The sequence below is a fragment of the Dipodomys ordii genome, unplaced genomic scaffold (genome assembly GCF_000151885.1).
Source record: "Dipodomys ordii isolate 6190 unplaced genomic scaffold, Dord_2.0 Scaffold67, whole genome shotgun sequence".
Lineage (NCBI taxonomy): Eukaryota > Metazoa > Chordata > Mammalia > Rodentia > Heteromyidae > Dipodomys > Dipodomys ordii.
In genome coordinates, this window is record NW_012267283.1 from 1,611,489 (window position 1) to 1,635,583 (window position 24,095).

General features: G+C 37.8%; 1 protein-coding gene across 6 annotated transcripts in view; it reads right to left on the bottom strand.

The window, feature by feature from the left end:
• Positions 1–24,095, bottom strand: part of Musk (muscle, skeletal, receptor tyrosine kinase) — an 87,529-nt gene that overhangs the window by 7,946 nt on the left and 55,488 nt on the right. For 2 of the 6 annotated variants that reach the window (XM_013023264.1, XM_013023261.1), the window contains 4 exons: positions 15,761–15,767; positions 8,974–9,237; positions 6,247–6,422; positions 5,567–5,590 (listed from right to left, as the gene is read on the bottom strand). In XM_013023264.1, the coding sequence (XP_012878718.1) occupies positions 5,567–5,590; positions 6,247–6,422; positions 8,974–9,237; positions 15,761–15,767 (471 nt within the window). The remainder of the gene's footprint in view (positions 1–5,566; positions 5,591–6,246; positions 6,423–8,973; positions 9,238–15,760; positions 15,768–24,095) is intronic. The other 4 variants (XM_013023265.1, XM_013023262.1, XM_013023267.1 and 1 more) reach the window with 2 other exon arrangements.

Genomic DNA, 24,095 nt, shown 5'->3' on the forward strand with positions numbered 1-24,095 from the left:
GGACCAGCATCCCCTTAGCCTACAAAAAGGTTTCTATATATATATCTATATATCTATATATTAAAAACTTATTATATATGCATATATATAATAAGTATTTTATTGTGAAAATACTGTACAGAGGGGTTACAATTACATGAGCAAGGTAATGAGTACATTTTTTATCAAGCATTGTTGCCTCCTCCTTTGTTTTCCCTTACCATCCCTGCCCTCCCATCTCCCCAACCCCAAAGGTTTTTCTAGCCATTGTTACAGGCTAGAAAAAAATGCTTAAAATTGTGTGTGAAGAGTGGCCAAAACTGTGATCACTGGTAAACTCATAGTTTTATCATATCTTAAATATGAAGAAAAAGAATAAAAGAAAACATGTAGTAAAGTAATAGCTATATGCAAGCAGAAGTTAATATATGCAAGCAGAAGTTAATAAGTTAGAATACACATACAAAAAATGGTAGAACTGAAAAATAGGTCAAGTCAGTTTTATAAACAAACGTACAGTGGTTTAATCAGTTGAATTTTAATTTTAGAAAGACAAGAAAGGTAGAAATCAGGAGTGGTAAACAAGTTACCACAACATATCCAAGATCAAGAAAAACAAAATAGAATATAATTAGTAATTACATTTATTAATCTTAAGGAAAATAATAGGAACATATTGTAAGGTCCGCTCCTGGATGGCGAGCAGACTCCACCCTCCTCGAAGCAAAGTCTCCGCCCAGTACCTGTGTTACCTAGGCAACTGGCACAACTGGAAGAGATCACATCTGCATCCGCTGAGTTCACATCTGAATTTGATGTGGCCACACCTTTCTCCGGCCATACCCTAGATAAGGCCTAGCCCAGGCCTAGATGCCCTCTTTGCTAGTTCTTTTCTCTCTCTTTCCTAGCTCTCTCTTTCCCAGCTCTCTTTCTCTTTCCCAGCTCTCCCAGCTCTCTTTCCCCACAGTGTGGAGGACCAAGATGGCCTGGTGCCAGCCGGAACAATGAATAAACCTACCCCTTACCTGAATACCATGTGCGTGATGCTGTTCTTACTCGGCTACCTCTTTTTAAAAACCTAACACATATTAGTTACCAAATTGGTGAATAAGAAAGTGTGGACAGAGCCGTAAGCAAGAATTATCGTAGAATTATTAATATACTCCTTCAGTCTTCCAAGAGGTAAAATTTCCATGTTTTAAGGTGTTCCAGTAAGAGGAAATGACTTTGAAGTTCTTTTAAGAAGTTAATAATACTAATGACATAACCTGGCAATGTAGACTATGCAACATAGACTTAGCCGTTGACTTTGGTATAGTAAGAAAATAGTGATTAAGTATTTGGGGATGAATTAATATATTTCAAAGTCAAAAGATAAACTTTGTTGCAGCAGAGGCCTGAAGCCATTTGGGACAGGACACTTGTGACAGCAGACATTTAGGATACTTAGGTAAAACTTCTTAGTCTAGGAGTGGACACAGGATTAAGCCCTACCCACCATTGGATTAGTAACTGGTTTTAAAGCCTGTAGAGGTCAAGTTTGATCACTGCTGTGACTCAGGCAGCCACTGGGGATTCCAAGAGCATCAGCACAGCAGTAAAACATTGGTGCAGGACCAATAGGAGGAGGCCTCATCTAGCCCAGAGCATACACATCCTGGGTTCTGCTAGGATTGCCTCAGAAGTGGTCTGATTCTCTAGACCGAGTCACCCCTAGATTTCTCAGTATAGGAGGGGTGGGGCCTTAAATGAGTGAATTTGCTTCCTGTTGAGAATAAAGTGGGAGCAACTACTAAAAGAGAGAAACCGCTATTTTTTTTTCTACATGGATTTTACAGAACAGTTCCTTCCATGTGTAGCATGTGGGAGAAAGCAATGTAATGTGTGAAGTTAGCAGTGTAATCTCCTTTATAAGTGTAAGGATATGTTTTCACAAAAACATCAAAGTACATTTTAATGACATGTTGAAAGAAAAATCTGTGATGGCTCAGTAAGGTTTATTTTTTTAGGCAAAGGCTCTAGCACTTAAGTGACTTTCCCAATCCTAAGATTCATTTTTTAAATGTGACATGCTTTGAAAACAACTTGCTGTCTGTATAGATTTAAATACTTGATCCTTTTAGAATAGTTTTGCTGTTATTTCTTAAATAAAATAATTACTTCAGATCTGTTTGCTCTGGTCTTCCCCAGCACTGTGCTACTTATTTCTTTGGGTCTAAACAATTAGTTTGGATTTCTGTTCACTTGGCTTTTTACCATTTTTCTTTTCCTTTGTATCTTTCTCTTCTCTGATTCATGTTATCTCTTTATTTTTTTCCCTCCAAACACTGAGGAAGTATATTCAGTCATTTGCCCACAACTTAATGCATTCATTAAATTGGTATTGTTAGTAAGGTGTCAGAAATACTGTGATGGTGGTGCCAAGTCTTTGTGATGGGAAAAAAGGTTCAAATAGATCATTTCAATAAAATGTAGGAGTTCATTATAAGAGTAGTGAGAACAGGATGCTCATGAACACACGACGCAGTATCCAATCAGATTTAGGCATACAGGGTAGGTTTTCTAAAGTAAATTTAAGTTGTAAGGAATGAGCAAGTAATAACCAGATGAAAGGTGCTATTGTCTAAATGTTGTGTCCCTTGAAAAGTTGTGTGTTGAAAGGAAGAAAAGTCCTCACTGGTGGGATTCATCCACTTATAAATGTGGACCTAGACAATTCTTCTCCCCTTGTGCAGGGTGAGGTGGAAGTGAGAAGACAGCTATGGTCACAGCTATGTCTGTGACATCTGTGTCTGTGGCCTTCACCTGACACTAACCTTTCCAGTGCCTTGATCTTGGCTATCCGGTCTCCAGAACTGTGAGAAATGAATTACAGTTGTTTATAAGCCACCTGCTCTATGGTATTTTGGTAGAGTATCCAGCACAGTCTGAGATGAAAGTATTATATGTAAGGGGTTAAATGGATGATGGTGCTAGGGAGTGGGATAGATTCAGGATGGGGAGATGGTGTCTACACCAAAGAAATAGTGTGAAGATGGATTCAACCAAGCTAACAACACCTAACAATTTCATCGTTTGAGTTAGGGTGTATCTACAGGCTACAAATACAAGGTTCAGGTCACAAAAGGTCTTGCATGCCAATCTAAGTGATACAAACATTGATCAGCAATAAATGGAGAAAATGAAGTAAGTGAATCTCCTTAGAAGTCATCAATTACAATAGAATGTGAAAAGGTAGTGACAGCTATTCAAGAAGGAATCAGTTAAACAATCAGATAAGCTTTATTATACTGGAGGTCCTGGGGAAGAAAATTGATAGGGAAGAAAAGCCAAGAGTAGCAGGTACAAACCTAGGCTCTGAAGACAGAGCCAGAATCAGAAATATTTGAGTTCAAACCCTGGCTCATTCTCATACCAAAGGAGTCAATTTGGGCAAGTTTGCCTTTCTCATATAGAGAAATATGTAGAATGGATTACATTCATAGTACTTCATTTCATAGGGATGGTTGGGTATACTAGGAGAGGTAATTAACCTAGCACAGTGATGGGTTTGCCAAGCCTAGTTATTAACTCCCCATGTACATGTGGGGAGAATAAAGATGAAAGAGAAGAAAGAATCAGAGAAAAAAGCAAATCATTACAAGAACAAGCCAGATTATAGTTCTTTTGCCACTGAGTCTTTGAAACAGAAGATGATTCAGGGCTGAGTGCTTCTGTAAAATATGTGAAATCCCACAGAAGAGACAAACAGAGCACTTAGCCGATTTTGCATTTCTAATATAAATAGGACAAAGGCATTACATGATCCTAAAGACAAAGAAGCTTCAAATCTCGAAACTATGGAATTTTAGTCCTTGTGCTCAAAAACTAAACCCCTCAATTCCAAGTTGTACCTCAGACCAGATTCATCAGAATATATGTGTGACTCAGGAAACCATACTTTTAAAGCTTTCCAGTTGATTTCAATGTGTAGACTATGTGAAGAGCTACATGGAGCCAGGCATGGTGGCGTATATATGTAATCCCAAGATTTAGGAAGCAGAAGCAGCATAATCATGAATTCAAGCCCAGTTTGGGCTTCACAGTGAATTCTAGGCTAGCCTGAGTGATAAAGGGAGTCTCTCTCTCTTTCTCTCTCTCACTAGGGTCTGGCCTGGCCTAGTGGCTCAATCTATAATCCTAGCTACTACTTGAAAGGTGGAAATCTGGGGATCATAGTTTGAGCCCATCCTGATCATAAAAGTTCATGAGACTTTATCTCAGCCAATGGCTGGGTGTGGTGGAATATGCCTGTTAATCTTCAGGTGTGGAGAAAGCACAATGATGTAATAGTAAGCACTTGCCATCCCAGAGAAAAAGGGAAGCTTAGAAAGGTGGATCACAATCCAGCCTAGCCTAGGCATAAATAGAGCCTGTACTTTATAAGTAACGCACAAAAAGGAAATGGAGTGGTGGCTCAATGGATGCCTCAGGAGTACCTGTTAGCAAGCATGAGACCCTGAGTTCATATTTCAAGGCCTAGGTTTGAATCCCAGCACTGCAAAAAAATAAAAAAGCAGAAAGAAAGCAAGAGAGAGAGAGAGAGAGAGAAAGGAAGAAAGACAGAAAGAAGGAAGGAAGAAAAGAAAGACAGAAAAGCTGAAATGGAAACTCATTCAATTTAACAGCTAGTATGTTACAGAAAAATGATATCTCATTAAAAAATTCCTACTTGTTAATACTATGGCTACCTGGGTGCTGGTGGCTCATGCCTGTAATTCTAGCTACTTAGGAGGCTGAGATCTGATGATTATGACTTGAAGCCTGCCCGGGCAGGACTGTATGTGAGACTCTTTAATTAACCACACACACACACACACACACACACACACACACACACACACACACACACACAAGTGGAAATGGAGCTGTGATTAAGTGGTAAAGTGCTAACCTTGTTCAAAAATCTCAGCAATAGTGCCCAGGCCCTGAATTCAAGCTCAGGAACAGGACCAAAAAAAAAAATTAGTATGACTAATTCTAGAAGTAGGAAACATTTTTTGAAAAAGTGGGATTATATTTGAGTTTTCTTCTTGTTAATTTTTTGTGTTATCTAGAAAAAACCATGGAATTATTATAAAAATACTCAACAATCAATATTAAGAACTCACTCTGTCAAAATTCAGAGTACCTATCTCCCAAAAATAATTTGTCCAAATAAAGATCATGAATTAGCTCACTGAAGAAATGAGTATTTGTCTACATCTGTATGTCATTAAATAACACAAAATCATAAATGCAAAATCAGAAGGCAACATTTTGCAGTTGGCTTGTTTTATAGGCATATGAGACATAGAATAGCTAAGAAACTTGAGGTTGAGGATATTCTCATATCTTTTATTGGGATGAGTATTTTTCATGACCTAAACAGAAGATGTAAGATTCCTTCATGCTCTACTTTCAGTGAGTATGGTGGAAATAACCTCTTTGAGAGGCAGAGAGGCGCTAAGTATTCTGTTCTGACTGTCATAAAGTATGAGTGTAAATATGCATGCATAAATTCAATACATACACATAAGTTTTCAAAGGCACAAACAGAATTACTTACTTGTTAGGTTTTCTTTTTTATAATCTAAAGGGGAAAGGATAAAAATTTGTTTTAAGTGAGCATATGGATACCTTGTGAATTCAGTGAGAGTGTAAGAAATGTGACTTCTCTTTCAGCTTCTTAAGAGATAGTTGGAAAACATTGTTTGCATTCAAATATGAAAATTGTGTTTTTGAAATTAAACCAGCGGTTAAGGCTGACAACATTGTTCCTTACAGAGGAAGCACATTAAAGCAACATGCAGCAGTTCTGTTCTGTTTTGTAGCTCAGCATTTGCAAAAATATGCTTTATTTGTTCATGCATAAAAGCTGCTTGACTGGCTGCAAAAGACAACTTTATTCCTTTATCCTACTCTTAAGACAAACTAGAGGCGTTTCTTAGCCACTTTTCTGCGCATTCCAGAAAATATTATAAGCTAAAAAGTCCCCTATGAACTAAGATGACATCCAAGCAGCAGTTAAAAATACCTGCAAATTTACTTTAGAACAAATAGAATATGTCTTCATGCTAACCTGTGCCCTTAGTATAGCATTAAAATTTTGTTATTAGGTATGAAAGAAAAACAAAGCAAAACAACATTTAGTAAAGCCCAAAGTATCAGAAACCTTAAGTTCATCATTATTTATTAAACATAGTAAATTTCTCTTAATTTTCAAAATTGGGGGAAACACATTGTTACCTAAATATGGCAGCCTGGTGCACGCCATGGGATCCCAGTGCATGCTGGGAAGCTTACTGCAGTCTAGCATGGAGAGGAGGTGTGTCCCAGATCCAGGGGGTCCTCGGTGGCTCTTTTCTTCCATCAAAAGCCATTCTTTTGCACAGAAGAGCTCCTTTACTGCTAAGCAGTATTCCCTAAAGTATTGAATGTAGAACAAAACTTAATGATGAATCATGACATCTGAAAGGCAAATTTGCACTGGAGCTTAAATTTTGCCACTTGAGCTATGGCTCCAGTTCCTTTGGTCTGGTTTTGATTTGATATAGGATCCCACTTTTTGCCCTGGCTAGCCTAGACCATGACCCACCTTTTTATGTCCTGTAGGTGGGATGACAGACATGAGCCATCACACCTAACTTTTTCAGTTGAGTGTTAATTATATTTCCATTCATTGTACTATGATCTCTGCTTTTGCACAGATATGAACAAGTCCATAATTTTAAAAGAAATCACAGATTTATTTTGCATTATGAAAAGTGAGTCAAAATACTCAAGTGATTATTTCTTCCAATTTTATTAGAAATGATTGAGCACTCTAGTGGGAAAATGGGAAAAGATTATAAAGAGAAGAAAAAAGTTAAATTTTGTTTTACATTGCCAAGTATATTAAGATCTTTCTTTTTCTCTTTATGTCTTCTTTTTTTTATGGCATTGGGGTTTGAATCCAAACCTTATGCTTATGAGGTAAGCATTCTACCACGTGAGCCACAACTCCTCCTCTTATATGTTTTTTATGGGGTCATGTGGTTTTGTAATTTAAAAAGAACACAATGACATGTCCAAAACGAGCTTTACAACGTCGGTGGGGGGGGGGAAGGAGAAGGATTGGGATGGGGGGGGGGGGGGAGGCTGGGAAGGGTAAACAAAGGAGGAGGCTGCAATGCTTGGTAAGAAATGTACGCATTATCTTGCCCATGCAATTGTAACCCCTCTGTACAGTATGTTCACAAATAAAATAAAATAAAATTAAAAAAAAAGAACACAATGACTATTATAAGAGAGAAACGTATTTTTAATCTAATTGTTATTTGTTTTAAGCTTAGTCCACAGTGTTAAACTGTATCAATGGTGTGAACAAGATATTATCCTAGTGGTCACCACAAATTAAGTTACTAGTGCTCAGGAGAAGGCTGACAGAATCTACTGTAACATTCCTTTGCTGCTTATACTGTTTTATTTATTACAAATGTGCTACTTTCCAGTTAAAGGATTTAACTATTGACCAGCATCTCCAATTTACAGTTTTGATGATCCTATGAAGAAGACCAAGAAACAGAAATCCTAACTAAAAAATATAGTATTCAACAGAGGCATTATTTCTTCAAATAACTGCAAGAATGTTTGAAACTATCTGTATTTCCTAACTTTTAGTAAGACAATTTTTACTTCTCACCTGCCTTTTCTCATTTTCTTTTTAGCCATAAGTCTAGCTTCTCCCTTTTGTCCCTGTTATTAATGAGAGAATTTTCTCAACACCAGAAAGTTTTAGATGCCAAGCCTGATTGCAATACAATCTTCTTAGATGATAAAAATTCTATTATTCCTACAATGCCAATAACCCTCAAACTTTGTAATGTCTATTTAATGACCTTATTGTTATCTTTTTCTAAAGTGCCTTAACATCAGATAAATTTAAAATAGTTCTTAGTTTTTTATCAAAACAGACATGGAGTTGGGTACCAGTGGCTCACTTCTGTAATCCTAACTATTCAGGAGGCTGAGATCTGAGGATCAAGGTTCAAAGCTAGCTTTGAAAAGCAGGCAAATCAATGAGACTCTTATCTTTAGATAGCTACCAAAAGTTGGAAGTAGGCTGTGGCTGAAGTGGTAAAGTACTGAAGTGGTAAAGAGCAGAAAAACTCAAGGGCAGTGTCCAGGCCCTGAGTTCAAGGCTCAGGACTGGCAAAAACAAAAACATAAACAAAAAACTACCACTAGTGGAAATGTGCTGTGTTGTGTGTTTTCTTAAAAAACATTTAGGAAAGGCTATCTATGTATCCCATGCAGGTGACTGATCCTTTAATCTTTTAAACTCTGTTGCACTAACGAAGAAACTGAAATGTAAGCCAAAACATATATGAATACATCTAGAAAGGAGAATTGGCTTCTTCTACTGGATTCAAAAGCCAAGGCAATTCTTCTATTTTACATAAAAGAAGAAAAATAAAGGAAAGAATAATTCTAAGGAACATAAATGTGTGGATTTCAATTTCTAAGGGATATGGAAATTTTAAATATCTGTTCGTAACTTCCTTCCCAAATGAGAAAAGAGTGTCAGTACTTAGAATATAAGGTGGCATGCATTTAACTTGATAATAGTATTTTGAATGTTCATCATGACTCCATTTATTGACAAATAATGATAATGCTAACTTGTGGTGTCCTCTTTATTTTTCTTTGTCTTGGCCTATTAGTGAAGTCCAGGCTTGTTCAGAATATCTATTTGGTACGTAGCTGGGATATTGATGTAAGGGATTTTGATTATGATAACAATGCTAACACGAGTAATAGAATAGTTTTTGATGTTGTAGGTTGTCATCAGTGATTACAGAGATTCCTTCCTCTTTTGGTTAAAGCCAGAGTTTGTTTGCCTTTACTACTGCTCACAAGGACATTTTTGTAAACTTTTCTGATTTGCAGTCAGGACAATGGAATGTTATCTTTTACTACTATAGAAAGCTTTACCTGCAAATGGGGCTGGGAGTAGGGACCACTCCAGGGATGCACTCTTGGAAGACATGGTTGCACAGCAAAGCCTCAGCAGCTGGCCGGCAGAACGGGCTCACTGCCTTCAGTTCATTCCAGGCAGTGTGGACCAGTAGCTCTTGGACTTCCTCTGGGTCCGCGTAGGAGGTGTTGAAAAACACAAAAGCATCTTTTGCCAGGACTGTGTCGCACACCTCCCCTCTGTACTGGGTACAGTAGCCTTTGTTATCTTTCTGTGGTTTACTGAAAGAAGCAACAGTCAACATTCTCACTCATGTGCTATTATTCCTTGGCATGCATCCTATATTTCTTTTTCTATTCTTACATCTGCATCACAGAACCAAGCTGGTTCTGTGTACTAGCAAATTGGTAGGAACATTCCATTTGAAGATTATCTTTATTTCCAGCTGTAATTATACCATCTTTATCTACCTCCACATGCTTTTATGTAGGCCAAATGTGCTAAAGGGTATAAGAAGCTTTAAAAACAGTCATGGGCTAAATAGATTAGGTATTTTTGTTATTTGACTTCTAGATAAAATTGTTCTGCACTTAGTTGAGTCAGTTCATATGCTTCTTACAAAGAGAAAAAAAACATCAGCAAAACATGATCATCTTGATGGTTAACAAATGATGGAGCATACTGAGTAATCTGATCCAAAATGCTTGCAGCTTTAAGAAGATAGATTGTTTATTTGTTGTGGTAGTTAAATTCTTAACTTGTAGAGAACTTACATCTTTATCATACCTTCCACACCTGGCCTCTCTCACTCACACATCTCCCTAGAATTTCACTAAGGAAAAAAGACATGGATGGAGGAGAATGGATTTGGTATGGCCTTCAGGAGGTGCTAAGCAGCATCTTCAGCTCTGTTATGTTCTCATTGTGTGTTGGAGGAAGCCCCTAGGTCATTGAGCCCGAAAGGTCCTTCTCTACAGAATGATGTAAACAACTGTTCTAAGCTTAGATTGGGGGGTGAGATGGGAAGGCAGGGATGGTAAGGGGGAAACAAAGGAGGAGGCAACAATGCTTGATAAGAAATGTACTCATACCTTGCTCATGTCATTGTAACCCCTCTGTGTGGTATTTTCACAATTAAAAAAAAACTTATTATTAAAAAAAATAACCGGGCGCCAGTGGCTCATGCCTGTAATCCTAGCTACTGAGGAGGCTGAGATCTGAGGATCTCAGTTCAAAGCCAGCCCGGGTAGGAAAGTCTGTGAGGCTCTTATCTCCAATAAACCACCAGAAAACTGGAAGTGGCGCTGTGGCTCAAGTGGTAGAGCGCTCACCTTGAGCTGAAGAGCTGAGGGACAGCGCCCAAGCCCAGAGTTCAAGCCCCATGACCGACAAAAAAATAAATAAATAAACTCAGATTATTGTTTGTCAATGGATAATATATGATGAAAACACCATAAATTCTGTAGTGCTAATAGGAAAAAAGAGTTAAAGACCTCTCTTAGAATAACTTAGGATGGAAAGATAATATGTAATAGCTTGAGAAAAAGGAAAGGTAAATAGGGGAAGGATATGGCTTAAAAGGACAAGTACATTGGGTAAGAGCAAAATATTCTCTCCATGTCTCTGCACTCAATTATTCTTTTGGGTTTTGATGTCATGTGCTAATTGCTAAATGATTTTTCCATAAATGCCAAAAACATATTCATGATTGAAACAAAATGCAGCTTCTTTGTAAAAAAAAATAAAACTAAGAAAAGTTCTTAAGAAAAGTTAATGAAGATAACCTCAGAGTAAAAGACTCTTACCAAGTAATTAATATCAGTCTCTGTCTCTCTGAGTTTCTGTTTCTTCTATTAATAAAAGAAAGGTTGGAACAACCTCAGGGTGGCTAAATAAAATTGAATCCTCAATCAGTTTTAAGATTTAGCTAAGTCACCAAGGAGACGTGAAAAAGAAAAAGGGAAAACACGACAGATTTTGAATAAAAATTAGATCTATTATTTTGGTAAAGAGCACAATCTTGTAAAACGCTCTTGCCTATTGGACAAAACCATAGATACAAAGTACATGATTCACTCTTAGTTTTCCATATATCTTGCGCTGTTCCTGGGGTCATGAGCACTTGACTTGGGGCAACGTATCTGCTTGAATTAGCTTCACAATTCAAACATATGGGTAGATATATAGAAACTAACATACACAGCACTTTTCCTCCCCTCTCCCTCTCCTTCTCCCTTCCCCCCACACAACTGCATGCTAATTATCTATTTATTACTTTAAAAAAATTTTTTTTGGTCCAGTCATGGGGCCTGATCTCTGGGCCTGGACACTGCCCCTCAGCTCTTCAGCTCAAGGCCAGCGCTCTACCACTTGAGCCACAGTGCTTTTTGCTTATGTGGTGCTGAGGAATTGAACCCAGGGCCTCAGGCATGCAAGGCAAGCGCTCTACCACTGAGCCACCTTCCCAGCCCTATTTATTACTTTTTAATCTACTATCATCAATCTATCTTTGTCTATCTAGTTTCAGTGTTTTAGTTACTTCATTTTCCCCCCTATTTTCCAGAGACTTACAAACCTCAAATTTTATGTGGTAATTAAATGTTAGATGCATGAAATGGAGGAACATTGGGCCATTTTGTCCCTCAGTTTCTTGAACTCATCATTTAAAAAAATTAAGAAGGAGCTCTTAGCAACAACTGGGGAATGAGATGAGCGCACACTTTTCACTTGTGTTTCCTGTGGTCTTTTCCACATCCTTCAATCTCTCCACAACCAGCCCAGATGTGTTTCTCTACCTTAGTTCTTAAGACTGCTACAGGGGCAACCCTAGAACCAGCTGGTCTCACTGCTCATTGGACCAGTGAGTCAGTGACCTGTGAATCAAAATGCTGATTATTCTGGAATACCTTGCCAAGATGATCTCTTTACAATTCTAGTTAATATTGTACAAGGAGCTTGTTTCTGTTTTGCCTCCTGACAAACTAAACCTTACATCTTTCTGTAAAAGTAATAATGGATCTTTGCTTGGTCTCATAACCCCCTTCCACACCTATGCAGTCAAATGAACTCTGTAAGGATTCTCACTATACTGCATACCCCTCTTTCTCTTTTCTTCAACATATAAGCATCACCTTCAACATTTTACAGTGCTACCTTCCAGTTCATATGAAGATAACACATAATACCACATCAAGTGTTTGTCAAGATGACCAGCCATGCCCTGTTTGGGCTACGACAACCCCCTACTCTAGTATGGCTACACATTATCTCCTTCCTGTTTGGTGGAATTACATTTGATAGCCCCACCACTCTTCTGGTATAGATACATCCTCCCTTACCTAGTAGCTACCTTCTTTGCCCTTGAACTTTCCTAACAAAGGTATTGTCAGGATTCTGTGATGCTTCTTCCAAAACAGCTGGAACTATATTTTTTTATGCCTAGTGTCTCTGTACATGATCCATTTGCTAAGCCAGAGGTGGACAAATACAGTATATGGATAAAAATTCTTTTAGCAATACTCAGACTAAGTATTGAACTAATAAGTTATGGTACAATGTTTAAATACTAAAATTTGGTCAATTATGACAAATCATGGTCACACATAATCAAAGCTAGTTTAAATTTTTCCATAATCTAAATCGTGATCAACACTAATTTTCATGACTGGGTATATATACAGTATTTCTTAAGTCTTGTCAAGAGTAAAATGTTCAACTTTTTAACTTTAATTGAGAGATATTATATACATATTATTTATCATATACAACAAGATGTTTTGAAATATTCATACACTGTGGACCAGCTAAATTATACTAATTCATAGATATGCTCTCTCACATACATTTTTTTGTGGTGGGAACATTTAAAACCTATTCCTAGTGACTTTTCAAGAGCATAATATGTTGTTAGTAACTGGAGTCCCCACCGTGTAAAACAGAGCTCCTGAACTCATTTCTACTATTGAACTGAACTTTCCTACTCCTTGCTTTTGAGCTAGTTTAGATCTCATTTTAAACATATGTATTTATTTTAAGTGTCTTTGTGTTTTCCTGAGAGCTAAGAATGGTATTTGCATTTTAAATGGCTGCAAAAACTCAAAAATAAAATTATTGAATGACACATGAAAACTAAATGGAATTCAGATTTCACACCCATAGGTGACATTTATTGGATCAGAACCATTTCCACCTTTCTGTGCAGTGTGTGGGACTTCACTTTGCTACATCAGCAAAGTGAAGCTGGGGAAATCAGGTCTGCCTTCCTGAGTAAATACCTGGCCCTTTACAGGAAATTTCTGCCAACTTCTGCTTGAAAATTCAGATCAAATATCATTTTCAAAATGCCTGGTGCAATGTCCTCAGCAAGAAAGACATGACCTTGTTTTCAGAAAACCCACATGTATTTCTTCTGACTAAAGTTAATACTCACTTATTATGTAAAATTAAAAGTGGTACAGAGAAGAAACAAAAAATTTAATTTCAAAATTATAGTAAGCAAATATATTAGGATTTCATGTAGGCATATTTGTGTACTTGGAGATATAATCAGTGAACATGCAAAGTAAACTCTGAAATACACAATACATTCTTGTAACCTAGAAATTTACTTAACATTATAATATTTGTATTGCCTATGCCATTAGTTATGTTTCAGAAGCATTGTTATTAACCACTTGTATCAGCTTATGTATTGTTTATACATTATATCAATAAGTATAAGGTGACTTAAAATAGTTATTCATACTTTTGTTCCTGTAGGATATCTTACTAAAAGTGGATTTATTCAGTAATTAATATAACCATTTTATGGTTCATAAAAGTAGCCAACTCAAAATTGAAGAAGTTGTAGCAATATTCTTTTTACTAGCAGAGTTTGAGAGTGCATGTTAATTGCAAGTAAAAAGAAAATGGAACAAAAATTGCTTTGTTTCACTTTTTTTTCCTTTTTTTTTTTTTTTTTGTTGGTCACAGGGCCTGAACTCTGGGCCTGGGTGCTATCCCTCAGCTCTTTAGCTCAAGGCTAATGTTCTACCACTTGAGCCACAGCACCACTTCCAGCTTTTTTCTGCTTATGTGGTGCTGAGGAATTGAACCAAGGGCCTCATGCATGCAAGGCAAGCACTCTACCACTGAGCCATCTTCCCAGCCCCTTTGTTTCACTTTTGAGACAGGTTTTGCTACATAACCCAGCCTGGCCTCCGACTTTTTATGTAACCAAGGCTAGACTTCTCCTCAGCCTCCCAAGTGCTGAAATTGCAGGCATTCACCACTATTCCTTACATGAGACTATTCTTTAATTAGCATTTATTTAGTGACTAATAGGAGTTTTAACTTCCTTGCTTGAGTTTACTTGCATGTAGATGATCTATGTCTGTTCACTGGAATTTGTATGTTTCTATTATTATGTTGTTTTGTAATTAATCTGTGTGTGTGCTCTAGTAAAATATCAATTCCTCAGGTATAGGAAAGACAAGCTGGTTTTGTGTCTCCATTTCTAATAGAGTGTCAGGATTAGAATAATTAGTTTAAAACTGCACAGTGAGTCCCATGCAAGAGTACTAAAAGTACTCACCTATGGCACTCACTATCAAATGGCCAACATTGTATTTCAACTTTTACCATGGTCAGGCCACATGGTTCTTCAGATTCAGTGTGGAATTCTTAGGAGTCAGTACTTTGTCTCTTAAAGCATAAGTTAGTAACTTTTTAGAGTAAATAAATGCATCAAAGCTGTATGAGTTGGAACAAGATTTAGAACAAATCAAACTTTGTTATATAATAAATTATTTTATTCCATAGAACTCAAATCAGTGGCTGGAGTTGTACACTTGCTCATTTTCTATGGTAGATGGCTGAGAGCAGTAGTTACAGATCTGAGTTCTGGAGTCTCTGTACCTGAGCTCAGGTATAGGTTTGTGGGTTGCCTATCTATGTGGTGTGGGCAATTCTTGGTGCATCCAGTCCCTCCTGTGAAAAATGGGAATGGGAATTGTTTGACACTGAAATGTCAAAATAAGAAAAATGGTGCTCATAAAAGTACCATGAAGTTGAGCACTGGTGGCCCACACCATAATCCTAGGCTCAGGAGGCTGAGATCTGATTGTGGTTCACTCTTATCTCCAGTAAATTGCAGAAAAAGCTGGAAGTGGCACTGTGGCTCAAGTGGTAGAGCTCTAGCCTTGAGCAGGAGTTCAGAGATAGCACCCAGGACCATAGTTAAAAAATAAAAGGTACCATGAACCTTAATTGCAATTGTCATCATCATAATTATAATTATTAGTTGTTCTGATTTGATTCAGTTGTAAAATTAGTTGGAAATTCTGGCACACTTCATAGAGTTTTTATGATAGTCAATTTTGATTAGAACTGCATGTTCAACACTACAGTTTACCTAATATTACAAGATGGTACTCTATCTTATCTGCTAGAAAAAGCTGTGAAGGAGGGTTTTGAAGTTGGTCCTGGATTCTATTACCAACAGCATTATTTACTAGTTGTGTAACTCTCCAGTAGCCTTAGTTAAAAAAAATATTGATGATCATGGCCCCTATTTCATAATGCTGTGATGAGGACATATTTAAATAATCTTTGTAAAGCTCTTACCACAGTGCCTGATAGCCAGTAAAGTTCAGTAGTACTACCTATCTTCAATATCATCATTACCTTGTAAGAGTATTGAAGGCTTAGACATCAGAAACTTCCCAAAAGGTTACAATGGTTACAAAGGTTACAAGTAGCAGACAATTAATGATGAGTTAAGTAGAAACACATACACAAAACACTGGACTAAAGATAGCTTCTTACCTCCATTCTATGAACAGGAAAGGACATTCCCAGAGGAAATCAGTTTGAAAACAGAAGGGGAAAAAATTAAAAAGAAAGTTAATACATTTGCATCTTGTGATTGGAAAGAAAGCTTTGACAGAACTAATGTCCAATATTCTGTAATGCTCTCTGCTTCCACCAGGAATCCCGATACTATATGGGCAGGCAGTTTTCAAACAAGGGAATCTTGGCCATCATCGCCTAAAATAGTGTCTCAACTCAGAAGTTCCCTGATTAGCCATCAGGAAACTTTGCCTTTAAGAAGCTAAAACATGGCTGAGACCTCTCTCAAGAGGGAAGTAGGTAGAGGAGAGGTTAGGAACTGTTTTCCCTCTAGACCGGGCTGGCTTTATGGATGTGTAGCTTAGGCATTGAGTCACACAAGGCCTTGTGGTTGCTCTAATGTTCTGCTGTTAGTCTTGAAACACTTAAGTGCCTTGAGAATTTTTATTTTGTAATGGTCTCTGCAAATTCAGAAGCCACTTGTGCCCACAGAAGTAAAAACTCAGGGCTCAGTGGAGACTATGGCTTTTTCTCATGACAGAGGTAAAAGTAAGGCATATATGCTCTAGGTAACACCAATTGCTGCATTAGAATTTCTCTAAGTGTCAAGACCTAAGTTTTCATCTAAACCATGAAAATTTTAGCTCAATTTAGCTGCTATTCTTTTGACATTTTTAAGGATATTACAATGAATTTCTTGGAGAAGTCATCTCCTTGAAATATAATGAATTTGTATTCCTGATTATTTCCTTTATATGTCCAGGGAAAAATACATGATTTTTGTAACTCCAGGGTCATGTGAACTTTCTGCCTTTATTTATTTAAAAACAACCAAATTTTTCTTTTTGCAAAAATGTCAAGAAACACACATTTTTGGCAAATTGGCTAATGAATTCTGAAAGATTTCAAAATTAAGTAAAATAAAAAAGACAATGATATCTAACAAACTCTAATATAATTATTACTAGTATAAAAATAAGCCAGAAATAGTCTATGATAATATTTAGAAAACGTTTGGAATAGTAGTCATGGAGCTATCAAATTAGGCAAATAGAATTTATGTAAACTGGTTTTAAGTGCGTTGACTTTGGTTGAACTAGTCTACTATAAATGCATGGTATTTATTCCATCAAAATGCTGGTATCTCCAATCCAGACATTCACAGTATGTATCCCAATATACTTCTTTAAATTTTCTTACTGGTTGTTAACTGGTAAAAATCTCCCAATATCTAAGGTTAATTGTTTTAGAAACTATATAAACTTATACATAAACATCGGCATACAACTAGATATTCAGAAAGATCAATCTTCCCATTCTTTGTTCTGTTGAGGAGAGCCTGTACTCAGATCAACAGCTTTGGATCTCAGCCTTCAAGTGAAGTTAGGAGAGAATCCCAGTAAAAATAAGAGATAAGGAAATGAAATATTTTTTCCAAATCTAATCTTGAATGGTTTTTGTGGGTATATAAGCATAAAATGTATAGTCGACTCTTTTCAACTGTATGTAAGCCTTGAAGTCTTTAAAGTCTATTGCTTTCTAGAGGCAACTAGAAGTTACTTTCTAGAAAGAATCACAACCATCTGGGCCTGAGGGAAGAAAAGAAGGACCCACTGGAGTGTTTGCCACCACTTCAACAGCAGGGATGCTGCTTTTACTCTGAGACCAGTGGACACTATAGAAAGGAATTAGGGTACCAAGAAGGCTGGCCACCAAATAAAAGGATGATAATAACAAGAAACAATAGGTTGCCCCTGTGGAGACTGAGATGAAGAACTGGGGATTATGCAGAATCTTTCATATAAAGGTAGCATGTGATGTATTGGCCTATAAAGGACACTTCCCCAAGACTCATATGACCCTTAGAAGGTCATCAGAACAAAAATAGTCATATCTCACCACAGCATTACAAGCCTTGGGTACTGCACTGCACCTTCTAGGTTGTAATCCTGGCTCTGACATTTATTTGCTAAGTAACCTTGAACATAACTTTCTGAGCTTTAATTTTCTCATAAGTAAAATGAAGATAATGAAACTATATTTCCAATCAAATTATGAGAATATGCACGCATATTGATCTAGCATTCAGGATATACTTCATAATCACTAACATTATTAGTGTTAGTGTTAATAACCAATAGAGAAATAACTAAAACATTTTTTGTTCAGGAAAAGACATATTCCCTCTTCCCTATAAATCCTCTTCTCTTTCCATGTGCCAGAAAAGTAGAAGGAAGGAGAGGGAGAGCAATAGCAGCGGACCACATTTAATTCTCTTGGATGACAGATTGGCTGGCATTGGGCAGAGCAAAGAAGTGATGTTTAAACTGGATTGGAGATAAGAGCTTTAAAATAGATTAGTTTGTGATTTTCAGCCTTTAAACTTTACCTGAAAATTATAAAATGTGCTTAAGAGCTTGCATGGATTTGATCCCCTAGGGAATAAGATTCTAAAAAGCTATCCTTAGTCCTCATGGTTGGAGAAAAATAACACTGTTTCCTATGTGTACTTGTCAAGTTTCAATTGCTCAATATACTGATTACACAAGTAATCTTGAGTCTTTTTTAACGCTGGTTCCTATTGAATTTGAATTATTCAGAGCTATTCTGCAATCCACAGTGGACTTAAAAACACTTTCAATACAAATCATGATTTTACCCAATAATTAGCTCAAAAGTTTAGTTCCTCTTCTGCGTAAGGACAGAAGCCCATTCATTTGTGATAACCCGAAGTACATTCAGATATAAGAAATCACACATTCAAGTGTGACTGTAAATTAGATATCAGGGTAAGTCCAAGATTTGCAATAATCCAACCACCAGAGGAGTCATTGGACAATAGCTAACCTAATACCTATTTATATTCTGAAAAAAAATCTAGGAAGTTCTCTCTCTTTTGTTAAAATAGGGAGGTTAGTCTTTAGGACTATCATTTTAAGCATCTAAGAGATAATAATAATGCTAAATGGAAAAATGTAACTTGAAATAAGAATTTAAATTATGATTGAATTGGGGAGAGACCTACAAGGATTCCTTAGCCAATCAGAATGAACAACAGATAATGCCATGGGATAAATGGAGCTCTATATCACTGTGGATTTCTGGGAACATTGGCATGTACATAGACCAGACCTCTGGGCAAATCTCCCCTTGTGCAGGAAGAACAGATAGAAGGAGATATTAGGAAGTTCTGGACAAAGTCTGCAATTTGAAGGAGTAAAGGCAGATTCTAATAGCAGCTGAAATGAGAGATCTAGTGCCACAGATGGAACTTATCTTTCCACATATGTAAAAAGATGCAAAAGGAGAATTCAACATCATGAGGATGAATCAGTGCCAAAGAGAATCCAGCCACAGTGCCTCAGAAGAAATGAACTACTTAGACTTTATTTCAAGGGCAAATACATGAAGATAAGTGAAGCTAATGAATGGTAATTTCTAGATTTATACTAAGAGAGCCAGAATATACTCTCCTTCATTAGATTTGTGTTTCTTAGAGGAAATCTAGTTTTTCCTCCTCCCGCCTCCTTTTTCTACTCCTCCTTCTTCCTCCTCCTCCATTTTCTCCTCCTCTTACTTATCTTCCACCTGTTCTCCCACCTTAGTTCCTCCTCCACTTCCTCCTTGTCCTTCTCTTCCTGTTTCTAATTGTTGGCAGTACTGGAGTTTGATCTCAGGGCCTCATGCTCACTAGAGTAGATCTCTTGACTCTCACCTACACCTCAGCCAATTTTTGCTTTTGTTTTTTTTTCTCTTGTTAGGGCCAGCCTCGCATTGTGATCTTCCCACCTATGCTTCCTGTGTATCAGAGATCACAGATGTGAACCACAAAGCCCAGCTTGTTGGTTGGGATGGGACTCTCATTTATTTTTTTTCCTAGGCTGGTCTTGAACTGCAATCCAACTTATTCTATCTCCTGAGTAGCTAGAATCACAGGCATGAGCCACAATGTCTAATGTCTAGTTTTCTTTCTCTTTTTATTCCCTCCCCGTTCCCCTCCCCTCCTCTCCCCTCCCCTCCCTCCCTTCTTCCCTTCCTTCCTGCCTTCCTGCCTTCCTTCCGGCAGTGGGTGGTCAGGGGACAGAGAAGGAGCCAAATACTAAACAAATATTTTACATCAATACTAGATTTGTAGTAAAAAAAAATCCAACAAAATTAAGAAAAGTGAGGGAAAGCGTGGGTTGAGAGCAATAAGTAAGAATGTTGAAAGGGGTGACATTAAAATGCATTGTATTCATAAACTGCTTTGTTGAATGGAAATTCCTTTATACAACTACTTAAAGATAATATAACTATAAAAATTAATTATTGCATAAATAAATATACCTGCTCCAAACAAAACAACCTAGATACTTTTTTAATTCCAAAAATTTCCAACACTCACCCATATTTATAAAATGTTTTGAATTACTGGGAAAGATCAGTAAGACTTTGTCTGCCTTTTGAAACATGCACCTACCATAATTCAAGTAAGATGCCTGATTCTAAAAGATTGCTTACCTTTTATGCCTAACTGTAACACATCTGGTAACAATTTAGTGTGGCTACTGGCTGTTGCTCATTTATTCTTTTTCCTTTTATTAAAAGAAAAACAAAACACTTTGTGTCACTTTAAAGCCACCATGAATTTGCCAGGTATAGTATCTGTTTTGTTAATAAAAATATGCTTACCCTGTGATGCCTAAAATACCGATTGTTAAAGCAGTTCATGTGATCTTTTCTATTCTTTATATGCCTATAAATTGTCTCCAACACTGGGATAAATCAAGGTTGTGAGAGACAGCAGTACATTCAGTCATCTATGGTAATTTTGCTGTGAAATTCAAGATATGACATCATCTCTTTTAAAATACAGAATGTAAACTTGTATGACCCATTACCAGGAGGAATATTCCAGTACTGCCACATCAGACTTCTCATTGCTCATTTGTGGTGATACTATACAAATTCATATGAGTTGCAAATTCATAGAGTTGCAAATTTACAAGTCAAAAGTCCTAGACCTGAAGGTCAGTACAAAGAAGGGACGTTGCCAGCCATGTTGATAGAACAGAAGATGGCTACTCAGAGAGGATGGATGCAACCCTACACTGCATAAGCACGCTTAGAACTTTGGACCTCACTGTTTGGGGAAGGACCTGCTCCTGCCACTAAAAATAGGAAATACAGTTGATTCTTCTTGGGAACCCATGTATATATTTTGGTGACCTCTGGCTGATCCAGTACAATACTCATTCCAGGGAGTCATAGACTGTCTTGCTGATCTCTGCCCTTGAATTGAGGGCTCTGGTGACAAAGAGAAGGCATCTGTCCAAATGCTTAGCATCCTGATGAGTGTAAATTGCAATCTGAGCCTTTAGGAGTTGTGATTGAAGGGAAATGCAGCTTCCTGGTTCATCAGGAGGCATTCCAAAAGTTTTCCTGATCCCTTTGATGATTAACAGCAAATGTAAATCACTGCGAAAGAAGTATATCATATTTCTCAAACAATACACATGTATCTAAGCAGGCACATGGAAGGATACTGGGAAGACCTTCCTTTCCTGTTGTCTTTCAAACCCTAGAAATATCATTAGACATAACCCTAAATACTAGACCAGCTCTTTCTATTTCCAGATTTCCTATTGGGATGAGTAAATAAATAGATGGAAGAAAAGCTTCCAAGTGTAAAAAAGAGCTGTGACAGAGAGAGCCACTGACTACAGAACAGAAGAAGAGGATGGAGAGGCTGAAGTGAGAAACAGCAGGATTCAGAGTAAGAAAGTGTTGGCAGAATGGCAAGAGAAGTGTTATGTCTAACTGGAGCTCTGGACTTCTGGAAGCCTCTAGAGACCTCAGGAAAGAAGGACCAAAAGCAGAAATGGAAAAAAAAAAAAAGCAAGTGCCCAAGCTCCAGTAGATTTGGGAAGTCTAAGACCCAGTTTGTGGGAAATGTCCCTGAATTAAAATGGCTGTAAGGACCCCTTTTTCATTCAAGTGGCCGGATGTTCCTGGAGTATTGGTCTAGGGAGCACCTGATGGATAGGAGAAATTTCCTCAGGGAGTCCAGAGGATTCTTCATGAGGTTTAACTGTCAGGTTTAACTGACAAGAACAGGTCAAAGGGAGAAAGAATGAATGGCAGATACCCTTTGTAGTTTGGAGGACTTAGTCAACTGCACTTGAGAAAACCTCACTAGATCTGCCGGGGAATATTTGGAGATGTTTTGGATAAAGTGGAGGAGGCTCAGGTCCCCTAATGGTTAGTAACAATTAACAAGGAGAAGGAGAAGAAGAGCTAAACAGAAGAGTCTTGGAGGGCTTTTTTTTTTCTTTCCTAAATTAGAGAAGAGAGTAACACTAGATAGATAGCAATTTTCCAGCTCATAGGCCTGTTTCTGATTGTACCCAGTCCAGATCTCCTGTCTGTTTCTTTTTTTTTCTTTTCCAGTTTTACACTAAAGTTTTGGGAATTTTTTTTCCTACTTGATCCCCACTATCATGGACTATTTTTCCTGTATGTGGACAGATTTTGGTGCTGCTCATGAAGTTCCTGAAAGTGTAAAATCTGAGGTCACAGTTATAGGTAAATCCTTTCCTTCTGCTGGGTACTCTACCCAAGTTCCTTGATGATGCCTTAGCAGCTACTGTAAAGATACCTTTTCCCACAACAGTTTAAAGGATCAGCTCTGGGGCCTCCATGTTCCTTCCACCTCTAAAACTGACTTCTATGCCACTTTGTGACTGGGTTTGCTGATACTAGACTGTATAACCATCGCACCTACCGAGGTGACTGCTGTTTGCCCCCTGCCCCTCTGCTGACGCTTGCCTCCTCCTGCACCGCTACCACCTTCACCCTGCTCTACAGCTCAGTCTCCATCCTTCACCTGAGATATTACCTTTCTGCACCACCTGTCTATACCTCAAGACTCTTTATCAATCACCAGATGATACTGTGTTATCTTTTGAAGATGCTGTACTTATTAATGGAATAGGATCATAATTTGGGCAAGGACAGGGTAAGAGAGATATTTTTTTCTCTACATAATATGGAGGTAATCATGTCTGTGGTCTTTCAGTGTCTTAAAGATTATACCCTGGGGTGTGTGGGGGAGGGAATGGAAGCCAGGTGCCAATTACAAACTCACGCCTGTAACGCTAGCTATGTAGGAGGCTGAGATCGGAGGATCGCAGCTTGAGGTCAGCTTGGGCGGAAGAGTCCGTGAGGTTTTATCTTCAATTAATCATCAAAAAGCTGGACATGGAACTGTGGCTCAAGTGGTAGAGTGCTAGCTGTAAGCAACAAAGCTCAGGGACAACACCCTAGGCCTTAAGTTCAAACTCCAGTAGCAGCACAAAAACAAAAATGAACCAACAAACAAATTACACCAAAGGATAGATGTGCCTTTGTATGGTGTAGCTAGAATCATTTATTAAGTTTCCTCATAGTAGTCAAGGTATTGCCTCTCTGATCTCTGTACTTTTGGACGCTGAAGGCTACCACACTAAAAGAAGTATCCCTGAGCCCTGACTGGCCTGTCCAGCTTGTTGGTATGGTGTGGAAATGAGGAAGGTTAGTAACATGAATAGATTTTAGTAGATATAGATTTTTCTCAGTTCCTTTTCTGGGTTGAAATCTTGGATTAGAGGTATATTGATTAAGGAAAAAGCCAATAGAAAAGGAAGAATTTTTTAAACTTCTTATTGGGAATCCTGGAAGCAATATACCCTATGGGGATGTTTTTACCCTGACATAGGTTGGTCACAGGAGGGTGACCATAAGAGCATGACAAGACTGAACATGCAGAAGATCTGAGTGAGCCCTTCTGAATTTTCCTTTGATTTTTGTATGCCTTGAAAATGGTCTAGAAGTTGCTTCAGGCTGCGTGAGAAATAATGGGGGTCCTGAGTTATGATTCAGGGGCACAGTGGGGACAAAGGGGAGACTTCACTGTTGAGGTTGCAGGGGAGACTCATAAATATGGGCTTGATAATAGATCTGGCTGAGATACTAAGGGCTGTGATGATCTAGGGGCTGAGTTCCAACCAAGATAAGAGATGAAGTTACGTGTTTCCCTACCTGGAGACTTCATCATTATATTTACTCCCTAAATGGAAGTCTTCTTTTCTTCTCTGTATAGGAAAAGAGATGGTAGGAGACATGAAATGGGGGATTATCTTGAATGACTGAAAATGATCAGCAATGAAATTTTGTAGGATAAACTTAGTCAGAACATTTGGTTAGATTTCAGTACTTAGAGATAAATGTTCTCCCTCCTTCTTCTTTTTTCTCTCCCTCTCATCTATCTATATATATAGTATCTCACTCCCTC